This window comes from Crocodylus siamensis, chromosome 4, assembly GCF_052110815.1.
Source record: "Crocodylus siamensis isolate JL-2025a chromosome 4, ASM5211081v1, whole genome shotgun sequence".
Taxonomy (NCBI): domain Eukaryota; kingdom Metazoa; phylum Chordata; order Crocodylia; family Crocodylidae; genus Crocodylus; species Crocodylus siamensis.
In genome coordinates this window covers 64237320-64249546 of record NC_143398.1, presented here as the reverse complement: position 1 = coordinate 64249546, position 12227 = coordinate 64237320, and the positions used below count along the sequence as shown (strand labels likewise).

Below are 12227 nucleotides of genomic sequence, written 5' to 3'. Positions count from 1 at the left end.
ATAGCAAATGCCAAAATACAGAGAAAAGTACTCTGCAGAGAATAAAAACAAATCATCTTCATTTTTATCATCTCTCTGTAGCAGAAAAAAAATTATCTTAAGAAACACAGCAGTGGACTTACCAGCAGACCTCCAGAGAAGCTTGGCTTTCCTTTTTCTTGAGTTGCTCAGTGATTTGGGGAACCAGTAAAAAAAACGTGCAATCCTTCTGATGGTTTTGCTAAAGTCATTTCTTATTGCCATAGCTAAAAACACCCTGCAGTTATATCAAAAACAACAGAAATGCGCAGACAAGATGAGAAAGGAAAGCCCATGAATGCCCACACATGGCATGTTAGCAGTGAATTGAGACTTAGCCAGTATGTCTCAAGACCACCTGTTAGTCCTAAATCCCCTCCCTCTCAGCTACTCAGTTGGATGTCCTTTAGACCTCCCTCTTTCTAACAAGAAACAGCTATATTAATAGATGTTTTGGCTAAACAAAGATAAACGCTTCAAGCTGCTGAAGAAGTGTAACCCCGTGCTGTCTTTCCAATAATGTCAAAACAAAATGCATTAAATAGGCTTTGTGAAAATCTCTTGTTCTTCTCTAACCACCTTCTCAAGTCTGCCAGCTGAACTTAAACTCAGAAAAGCATATAGTAATTCTCCTATCAAGAGCTATTTATTGATCTCAAAAGGATATTCCCCAAACAGTCCCCTACAGATGGTTTCCTGTGAAGTCACGTGATGATGCCTCTCCATATCAAATGAAATTAAAATTCTGTAGGTAAACAGTTAAAAATTGCCTTATAATCCTTTTAAAGTCAACATTAATTAAAAGTGTAGTAATTTACCAGTACTATCATTTTCCAAGATCCCACCTTTTATTATTATCTTGGCAACTAAGGATTTTTATGGCACTCAGGGCAGAGACTACATGCTTCAAGCAAGACATAAATTTAAATATAGCCAGAATTGCAGTATATTTATATATGCACCCATTCACTAATATAGAAACACTTAACATGTGTTCTTATGTATATTTTTAAACTGCACAAATGGTTGAAAGATTTCCTAACTTTAACATGTTTTACCCCTGATTATTTTGAGTATTTGTCTTTGGCATTTTATTTTTTTCTGATAAATTATTTTGAGTATTTTTCTTCAGCATCTTCTCATCTTATTAATTTTTTTCTGATCGATCTGGATGACACCATGTAATATTTTCAAGCCATTGTAGACAAAAGTTAAAAATGCAGTAAGCAACAGCTTATAACACAAAGTTGGATTCACAATGCTTCAGTAAATATTAATGTTTTAGAACTTACATTGTATTCCTATACGCTAAAATATGTAAAAAATTTAACCCCATTTTACAGATCAGATATTTTTAACATACTGCCATTTCTCAGACATAAGCTAGATAGATTGCATTTCCTTTGGTCAATATGTCTCTGAAAACAAAACAAACATTTCCATTTATACCAGATCTGTCACATTCTTCAGGCAGTGTCAATTAAAGTAGAGGAGTGAGGACTCAAGCTGAGAGAGCTATCTATTGTTTTAGTTGTACACATGCATGCCAGCAGGCATCTACTAGCAAAGTGATAGTTTTAGCACAAGTAGGAGGTCGGTCACCCAATTCAGAAAATGCAAGTAGTCACTAGATAACTGGCTTTTCTCAATTTTGCATTTAACAAATAAGATTTTCCAGGTACTGCAACAACGTAATATATTACTGAAAACTATACCTAAACACACACACAAGAGCCAAACCACAAACAAATAAATGTTTATTAATCCAGACAGCAGAAAAGTAAAACTGGTTTTAAGGATGATTGGTTTTATATGATAATTACAAGTTCATGCAGACAGCATGTTTTTAACACCAAAACTTCAGTGAACAAATTTTAGCAGAATGCAGATATTTTGTTTAGCTAAATAGAAAACATGATTAGTTCATCATTTTCTTATACTTGCATTTTAATAGTAATTAAAAAAATTCAGCATAACAAATCAAAACAGACTGATGTACCACAATATTAAAAAATTGCATGTTTCTAGCCTTGTCAGTAAAGCTATGTCACAAAATACTGCAGATTCCTTTATGACAACAGCATCCAAACCATCAAATAAAAATAAGTGCTAAATAAACCTGTACTTATGCTACATTACAAACAGGCTGATCTGCATAGTACAACTTGATTTTTTTTTTAGTACTTGGCCATGTCACCAAGTAATTTGGTAGGCTCTCCATCACTTAAATCAAGACTAGGCCCTTTCCTAAAACTTATGCTCTAATTCAGCATAGATGTACCAGGCCTCCCTGCAGCTAGACCAAGATAGTTTAGGGATAGTGTCATGTCTTTGTTTTTCTGGTGCTTTGAGAACACCTTGAACGCAAAACTAGTTTTCCAAGAATCCTTTCCCTGATGAAAAGTAATGACATGGCCAAAACTGTTTCTTAAAATAAGATCTATATAAATCACATGGGGAGGAGGGGGGGAATCTTTCAAGTTAAAAAAGAAAAGTATCATTTGGAAGCATACTTAAATAAAGACTTAAATAAAAAAGGAACTCCTATACTATAGCTGAGTCCATGTCTAGTTCTGCCACTAAAATAAGCCAAAAATTATTTCAGGCAGTCTTGCAGTACAGTTCAGTGGACTGAGTTCAGAGCAGATAATCAGAAACACAAGAGTCTAGTCCCAAATCTGCTAACAACTGTCAGTGACTCAACTGACCTTTTTTAAATTAACTCACTGTCCTGCGGGCATGAGGTACACCCCCCAGCCACATGGGTTTCAGTCTCTTCAAGGACTGGTGTATTTGTTCAAATAAATCTAATTAAATAGGTTTGTTTGTTGTAGCTTTGTTGGTTTAAGGACATAGACAGGCAAGGTTCTTTGGATAGATGTGATATCTTTTTTATTAGACCAACTAAATAGTTGGAAAAATTATTCTTTGCAAGCTTTTGGGCACAAACACCCTTCATCATGTGTTTGTGCCTGAAAGCTTGCAAAGAACAATTTTTCCATCTACTTAGTTGGTCTAATAAAAAATAATCACATCTACCCAACGAACCTTGTCTAACTAATTAAATACACATTCAGCACATCAAATGTGTCCTTTCCATTTTCTGCAGCAGCCAACCTACAAGATTACACTTTGTAACACTTCCAGATAGGGAATCTTAGCTAAGCTAATTTTTTCTCTTAAAAGAAGGGCTCCTGCAGGAAATGTGATGTTCCCAGAGCCCCACAGAGCAATTTGCTGTCCTTTACGGTGACAGAAAACCTTAATATACCAACCTGTGCATTTCTTATTATATAAACCTGATGCATGTGAACATTTCAGTAATATGTGTTTGGATTGTTATTTGTGATGTTCATTGTATAGCTGATCTGACTTAATCATTTCTGATATATATGGAATACGTTTGATTGCATTTTAATTAGATTCATAAATTAAAATGTGTGATTTATTTCATAACCTTTTCCTGGGGTTTGAAATGTGCACATGCCGAAGAGGACTGTGATGATCCTAAATTGAAAGAGCGTATGTTACAGATCATGCAAGTATATTTGTGTGTTTGAGTATCATGATGGTCATGGACTCATTTTTGGAGAGTGATGATTTTGAGCTTCCCTTTACAACTTCAGGTTTTTTCTTATAGAAATTTGCCTTGGATGTTGCATCATATTACATTATATTACATATTGAAATTAAAAATGAAAAGCTGTGTGTTGGTGAAAAGAATAGTTTGTAATGAAAACTATACAAAACATTTAAATTTAAAGTTTAGCCACACATCAGGTACTGTCATAATAAGAAGTGACTGGACTTTGATTTGACTCTCAGCAGGAAAGGTCACTTTTCAAAGTGATTTCATTTCAGAATGCAGAGAAAATAAAACTAGAAGCTAGGACTGGAGACTGGAGAGCAGGTGTCGAGGCATCCTGTGACATGATTTGACACACAAGATTAAATTCAGTGGATGATAAATCACCTTGCCTGTGGGCTTGGGTTGACTATATGCCAAAGTTAGTAGACGTCTCCTTGGAAGCTTGCATGGAAAGCAACAATGGAAATCAGGTCAGCGATACAAAAAATTGAAACTATTGTGTTAACCATGAAGCTTATATTCTGTCAACTGGAGATGATAATTCCTGTCATCATTCATCCCAATTTGGTTAGTTAAGAAAAGAGTAATTTGAACTTTATTTAGCGTAAAGTATATACACTAAGAATCTGTAAAAAAAAACTTTTCTGAAGCAGGCATCTGGATTGAGTGTTTACACGCTGCTTATACTTCAGTTTGAAAAATGTAAACCTTGTACATTTTCTTTCCGCAGACAGAAGAATGTTTCCTGCCCCTTCTTTTTTGCTTTAGTCTTAAAACATGTTAGGTAGCACATAACTTGAATTGGAAAATGAACGATAAATACATTCTAAGGCGATGCAGAGCCCACTTTTCATCACAGCCCTTTCTTTTCTTCCTAAGGCCTCTCCACATGCTCTGAGACTGTTGTCCCTAAGATTCTAGACATGCAATGCTCTCCTGAGACATTATTGGGATAAATTAAAAAGGTATTCATCAGTGTTCAGAACAGACGAGGGAAAACTGAATTTCCATCAGTCCATAACTCCATCCAGAGAAATTGTTATTACTTTCTTCCTGATACTCAACATACTAACCTTTGCTTAAATATATTGACAGATAAGTCCATCAATATCACTAGAATCTCAGTTCCTTGCAAATACCACCGAGCCACAGTCAGAATGGATCAGTGGAGGTAGCAAAGTCTAGTGGATAGAGTACTGGCCAAGAACTCGAGAGAGTTGGTTTCTAGCTCTGGCTCAGCCACTAACATCCTGGACAAGTCACTTCACCTCTTGATGCCTTTACCTTAACAGTCCCTGCTCCAAAGAATTCCCTGGAGCTGGATCCATCTCACTGCATGCATGCACGCTGCCTAACGGGGCCTCTATCTTGGACGGGGTCTCCAGGAGCCATTGTAATACAAAATAACAATAATTTCCTCAATACTTCACTAATTTCCTCCTCTCTTGCTACTTGGCCACTTGTGCATGTGGGCAATTCTGTAAGCCCTTTGGGATGCAAATTTTGCTTCAACAACTTCTAGATGCTAACGTAACATACGTAACAAATAACAACCCTGCTCTTGCTAAACAGCAATAGGGGTTCCCACTTTGAACTTGGTGGCACTTACGTATGCAGCAGTTTATTTGGTGACATTTAAACTAATGGCAAGAAGCCAGATTTCATTTTCACCTTCAAGTAAGAGGCCAATTGACTAAGAGCAGGCAAGATCAGTTGTTTTTGTATTTGAGAGAAGAAATCAGGACTTCACAACTAAAGTAGTTCCTCTTCTGCCCCAGCACCAACATGTGTTTGGAGGTAGTACAAAGCAGGAATAGTAGCTCCTGCCATCTTTCCTGCACAGCATGGGGTGCTCTCAAGCATTTTCCCTCTCCCCTGTTTGTCCAATGGAGGTTCCTTTCATAACCCATCTGTAGTCTTGCCTAGTCAGACTTATCACACACAAAATCACAGAGCTCAAAATTGCTCCCTGAGGCCAACCTATGTGCCTGGTCATGCTGACCACAGAAAACTTCAGGAGGGAAAAAACTCTAGGTGGACAGTGTCTAAATTAGTGTCCTTCATTCAATCATTACTGCATTCACTCATGGGCTAAACAAGTAGGATTTAAAAAGTACTAAATAAGTATTCAGTAATGTCACAAAGTGTCGTTTCCACCCCCGCCCCAGGATGGAGGAGGGTTGCTTGCCCAGGACCACCATGGCCATGGCTGATCTCCAAAGGCAGTCCAGGTGTACTATTAGAGCAGAGGGGATGTCCTGGCTCCTTCCCACTCTGAGACTCTGGCCTTTAGGTCCTTCACTCTCCCTGGCTGTCCATGGCCCTCCCTCAAGGAGCTAGCATCCAATTCCATGCCTGAACGAGGACTTTACTTCTTGCTGGGCAGAACAAGGGCAGCCCAAAGTGCTAAGCTGCAAAGGAGACAGCTCTGCTTCAATCAAGGCAGAGGCCCTCCAGCCAGAGGCTGCCTCCTCCAAAGATTTCAGTAGTTCCCCTGCCCCCCATCCAGCCCACACATCCCAGAGCACCCCCAAAGATTGCTCTGCTGTTCCCTTTGGCATTTGCTCAGCTTCCGAGTCCGAAAGCTGCTGCACTGTTTTGGCTTCTCACTGTCCTCCTTACTAACTACAACCTTAGGACCTTCTGGTGAACCTCCTCCTAAGTCTAGCCAAGCTCTCCATCTATCAGATGAGAAAGGAGGCTCTGTTTGGGGGAAACATGGGCACGTGTGGGTCTATTTTCTACTCACTCCTGCATGCATGTCTGCAGGTAGTTTCACTGGGATGGCATCCACAGGCTCCTTGTGTTTGAGTGGCAGTGGCTGCTAGCCTGTGATCTTAGCTTGGCGTCTCCCCTTAGAAATCTTGTTATTAATTTTTGACTTTCACTACCACTCCTATATTTCATTTGTGAAATATTGGAAAAGGCACCATGGTCTCTAACATTTGCCGTTTACTCTGCACCAGAGGCCCCAATCAAGACTGAGAGCCTAGTGCATTAAACATTATACAAACCATTAAATGTTATACAAACACACATGAAGACATATTCTGTCTCTGAAACCCTGTGCAAAGGCAGAGGTCAGAGTCTGCCTTTCCTCACCCTCACACACTCCAGGGGGCAATGTACCTCAAAACACACCTAACATCTTCGTTTTTCTCTCTCTGCATTATGTATATTTCTGCCACAGGCTATTAGCATCCCAAAGATGTCATACCCTGTTATGTCAAAATCAAAGATATGAAAGTGGCATATAAGAAGGATAAGGGGAAAAACTGGACTTCCAACAGTTTTCCAACTTCTTACCCACCTGCCAAAGAGATGGGCAGGATTTTGGCATAGGATGCCAACAAATACCCACTGTTAATCTTAGACACATACCAATTGATAAAGAGGACTCTGAGGACTGCATGACCAGCAACTGCTGCTTGGTGGTGCAGTCGTTGGCTTTCAAAATCTTAGCTATCTGGCAGTAACATACTTACCAAATACATCAGGGCAAGGTGCTGCATGTGTCAACTAGTGACCTGTTTCATCCATAAGGACCTGTCAGGAATTCGATAATGGCATCAGGAACCCAAAGAGAGACAGATCGTGGGATGCTGAGAGGGAATTTCAGTGTGATCCCCCTCCCCAGCGTGGCACTTCCAGTTACCTCTTGTTAGACAGCTAGCCATTCAGCCTGGGACCATTCCCACAATATGCAATGCTGAGCAACAATGCAAAGGAGTGTGGGATACTCTTGTACATGCCAAGCACATGCTTCAGAGGAAAACCTCCATCACCCCAGTGTGAAAGCAATGACTTCCAGTGTAGTAAAACCAGACTATTACATCTGGACACAGCTACTGCATGTTTATACGAAGTAGTTAGATTGCTTTCAAGTAAATCCCCGCACACAAACAAGCCCTTAGAAGTTCACAAAGGCCCATTATAGCCAAGAAGAGATACCACCATGGAAAAAGAGCTGCTCTAGCCAAGGCTGGAAAGAAAAAGATTAATAAGGGGATGGAAGAAACTGGACAAGAAAGAGGAGGAGGAAGAGAAGTACATGAGAGAATGAGGGAAATGATGGGTCCATTACGATTAAAAAACTTCCACTATCCCTGTAATGGCCTGCTTTTGAAGACCTTGTCAGAAAAAATGACTAAGTGGCAACTTCCTTTCTCCACTGCATTTTTGGAAAATTGCTGCGAAACAATTTTGGATACACAAACCTGGGATATCACTTTGGAAGATTGATACCATAAGGCAACAGTCCTTAGAAACAAAGCTAAGCTTCACTTTCTAGGCTAATTCATAGGCTGTTTTCAGGAGCAAATCCAGGATCTGGAAAAAAGAAGGTGTGCAGGAGCAGCTAGCCTTCTCCTCCTCCCACCCACTGGTGTGGGCAGACCATGCTGCTGGAGCTTCTGGGGACTTTTTTTTTTTTATCAGAATCCCCCCTCTTCCCCTTGGTGCTCAAAGGCACACTCTCTTCCTTGCCTGCCCCTGCTGCTTACCCCGCTGTCCCAGGGGAGAGGGAAGCTGCTCCTGCCTGTTCCAGTTGGACTCAGTTGGAAACACTGACGGTGATGGCTGCAAGGGTTCCCTCTCCCTGGGCCTCCTTTCAGGGGACTGGGCGGGGGAGGACGGACCTGTTGCAGCCTCTTGGAACCTTGAATGGCTTGGGCAATTCAGATAGTAATAGTGTGGCGCCTTGGGGTGCCCTAACATGAGTGATCCACAGCTTGTAGAGGCAGATTGAAAACCAGCTGGAGCCCACGCCCTTCCTGGTTGTCTCAGAAACAGGGGCATGAAGTGTTGGTAGGACTATCCTGTGCCCCTCTGTGGGATCAGAGTAGAAAAGGCTGTGGTAAGAGGATGTGCTCTGGCTCTGGACCTCAGCAATGTCTGTCTGGAGGGCTCAGACTGGGCTTTGGGGCAGCTGTTCATGCTGCTCTGCACGTATCTCCCTCAGAGCCAGGCTAGGCTGGAACAACACTTTACACCACTCAGGCAGAGTCAGACTGAGCTGAAGCAGGTCTTTGATTGCCTGGTTGGAGGATCTGGGGGACACCCAAGGCAGTAAGACCCCCTCCTTTCCTCCCCCAGCCCAGGGACACAGGGGATCTTTGCTAAGGGTGCAAAACATAGTTGCACCTCGGCTCCTGCCTGCTTTAGGTTTGTCACAAAACCCTAATACAGGCAGAGCAGACCACATGGCAGCACCCTAGTTGAGAAGCACCAAGGTAAGTGGAGGCAGCCACCCCTCTGCCACTGTGTGCACCCCAGGCCTTTACCTTGTTGTGCACAGCACCCACACCCTTTCCTGGTGGCTGGAGTCCCTGCCACATGTGCACCATGGGCAGCCCAGCTCCCTGCCATGCTATGCCACCCCAACCCTAAAGTAGGGGCAGGAAACAGAAGCTGGAGGAGGGAGGGGGAGTCTAAAGACCCCAACTGCTGCTGCAGTAGGAGCAATGGGAGAGGCAGCTGGGCAGGAGCCTGCAGGCCACATGCTAGCCCCTCGTGGGCTGCACACCTGCTGAACAGCCCTGTTTTGAGGCAAAAGTAGTACCTGAAATTATTTTGTCAATTAATTATGAAAACTTAAATAGACTTCATACTGATCATATGAAAACGTATGATACTTAATGCTAGAAAAATTGGTTGCAGCAGTGAACACATTTGTCTAGACTGAATCTGGATAGTTGTGTAAAGGATCAGCTATGGTTTGAAAACTGCGGTTTTGAATCCAGTAAGCAAAATTATACTGCAAAAAGTAAAACCAGTTTCAGAGCAGCAGATCTTGTCCCAGTGTTCACAAACAAAAAAGCATGTTTGCAGAGTACCAGCTGTTTTCTCCCTAGTGCTTTTAATACACAAACCCACCTTTGTATATTTAAGCACCTGCACTTTAAAAAAAAAAGCAACAAGTAATCAAACGCAAAAACAATATGGAAGATAAGAGACTGAGCAAAATTAGTTTGAATCATAAGAACATGGTGACACCTGTTTTTAACTTAAAACCAGATAAAGACAGGTAGCTTTCTTCACCCATACACTAGAAATTAAAAAAAACAAACAGAAAAAACCTTGTCATAGTGGAAGTAATATTTCTATAGTAGTAGAAGACTAGAGGAACCCAGGGAACAAATCCAGAGGGTACAGCAGTCTGGTTGTACCTCCTTTTCATTGCTGCTGCTGCTGTCCTCAGCTGACCCAAATGCAGAGAGAGCCCTAGAGCCACTCCTGCCCCGCTCCAGCTGCAGGAAGCAGCTGAATGGGGCACCATGCTCTGCCAGGAATAGGAACAGTGCAGTCCCTGACCCAGGCAGGGAGCAGCCACCAGACGGAGGAACCTGTGCACTATTCCTACTGTCCCTGAGTGTGGCATCCTGCACAGCTGCTCCCCACAGCCCCAGGCCTGGCTCAGCCAGAGACAGTGTCGGCAGCCCTTTCATACACCTGCTTCCTGCACCGAACTCCCCAATGTCCCCAGCCAGCCTAGAGGCCGTGGGGTATCTCCCATGGTCTGAGGGGCAGTTTGCTGCACCTCCCTTTAGGAAATCCTAGATCCACCCATAGATGAAACATGGTGTTTTTCTCTTTAACATTTACATATGAAAAATTATTATAGATTGATAACCATGAGTGGCAACAGAAAATGCCTCACACCTGCAATGGGGATAGGGGTTGCTAAGTGCAGATATAACTAATGGGAGCTCTGCGGTGGGCTGCGGCTGCCTATGCCAGACTGGTCAGTGCTACTAGATGGGGCTCATTTCCCTTGGCTTAGCCCCTTTTACCGATCTTCAAAACCTTTAAAAAACTGAGTATAAACCTCACCCCCATTTCCCCTCCCCTGCAAAATTCACTCCCTGTGCAGAGGGAGCAGAGGGGAGCTGCCCTCTGATGTAGGAGAGAAAATGCAGTCTCTATAATTTGACAGCTTGTTAACCAGCTATATAGATTTCCTGCAAGATCAGCTCCCTTAACCTGTTCATACCTGCCCCGCTTGCTGGAAGCTAAAGCAAACCCTTTACTCCCTCTACAGTTCAGCAGTAGCATGCAAGGTCTAAGCAGCACAGAAATGAAGCCAAGGCAGTGTGAATAAGACTAGAAATACCACAAGTGCTTAGCTTCCGGCACCATGGGAGCTCCCTTTTCTAGACTAGCAAACAAGTATGTTTTAGAGAGTTAAGGCTGCAGCAGGACACACACACACATCCTTAAATGTTGCCTAACCATAGGCACCAAGTCCCTGGGTGTCCTGGGACTCAAGCACCCATGAAAAAATATTAGCATGTGCTCAGCACCCATAAGCCATGGCAGGTGAGCTGGGTTGAAGTAACATGCTGCCTCTTCTGGGCATGCACAGGACTCAGCATAGGAATGCAAAAAACCCACAACCACTTGCAAAAACCAAAGTCAGCACCCATGTACCTAACCCAGGTTCACCAAACTTGCTGGGTTTGAGATGGAAAGAGAAAGCTGAAGTTGGCACTGAGAGTGCTGCAAGCTGCATGAAAGTAGAAAGGAATCCATAAGTCTTTCCCCTTTATGTGTTTATGCCTTTGAAACAGGGTTTCCTGAAGTCCCATTCCCAAGAGCAGCCCTGGATTGCTGGACTGCATTCAGGTGCTCATAGGCCATGCTTCAAGGACTCCTGGTTTTATTGGTCAAAAAGTACTAGTGGGCCAAGGGCTGCATCAAAGTGGGTCACAGGACACGTTTGGCACACAGGCCATGCAATGGGAACCCTTGCCGTAAAGTTTAGGATGGATGCCATAACCTTAACTGTCACTATTGTTTACTTGTTTTTGTTTGTATACAGCTGTAGCCTATCTTAGTGGATAGGTTCCCCAAAGGAAGGAAAAGAGGAACTGCATCTGCCCAGGTATCACAAAGAAAAAGCTATGTCAAAGCAGTGTCCGACTACTCAGTTCACCTGGAGGGTGTCAGAGTGTGATATGATCACATCACAAAAAGATAAACAAAGAGCAGCCATCTATGTTTAACAGCAATGATGCAACTGTGCAAATCTGTGCAATGTCTTCAGAGATACCAAATACTCCACAGCCTCCTACAAGGGTGGCAGTCTGCACATGCCAACTTTACACAAGAGCTTTACTTATTGCTATTTACCTGCTAATATAAAGCATACCTGTCAGTTTAAAAAAAATAAGCCAGTAAGGGGCATTTGTAAATGCTGCCATTTTGGCTAGTACCAGCGATGGAAAGGTTGACAAAAAAAAAAAAATGAAAAGCTTGTGCCTTTATAGTTTGTGCTGAAGAGCCAGGTTGTCAGTTTTGCAGACAACATCCTCTGTGGCTTGACCCCTGAGACAACACACAAAACTTCTCTTGATCAGTGGGCTATACAGGCAAAACATGTGACGATTAATTTAAGTATTAGAAGATGTACTTTGGGATTCATAGTTTAAACACAAAATGTTTGTTTGTTTGTTAAAGTGGTCTGTCCATAGCATAAGCATATAACCACACTTCCCTTCATAGTGTCCAGCAGTGGGGTTTGAACACCTTGACTTTCAAATCAGTAACTCACAGCTGTAGGTCAATGAGTAAAAGCCTAATGTCCATAATTCTTCTAGAACAAGTAGTAAAGAATTTGACT

General features: G+C 42.3%; 1 protein-coding gene across 1 annotated transcript in view; it reads right to left on the bottom strand.

The window, feature by feature from the left end:
• RASSF3 (Ras association domain family member 3) overlaps positions 1–307 on the bottom strand; it is a 151325-nt gene extending 151018 nt beyond the window's left edge. The window contains exon 1 of the mRNA XM_090042440.1: positions 123–307. Within this exon, the coding sequence (XP_089898566.1) occupies positions 123–243 (121 nt within the window). The 5' untranslated portion in view covers positions 244–307. The remainder of the gene's footprint in view (positions 1–122) is intronic.
• Between the last annotated feature and the right edge of the window lie 11920 nt (positions 308–12227).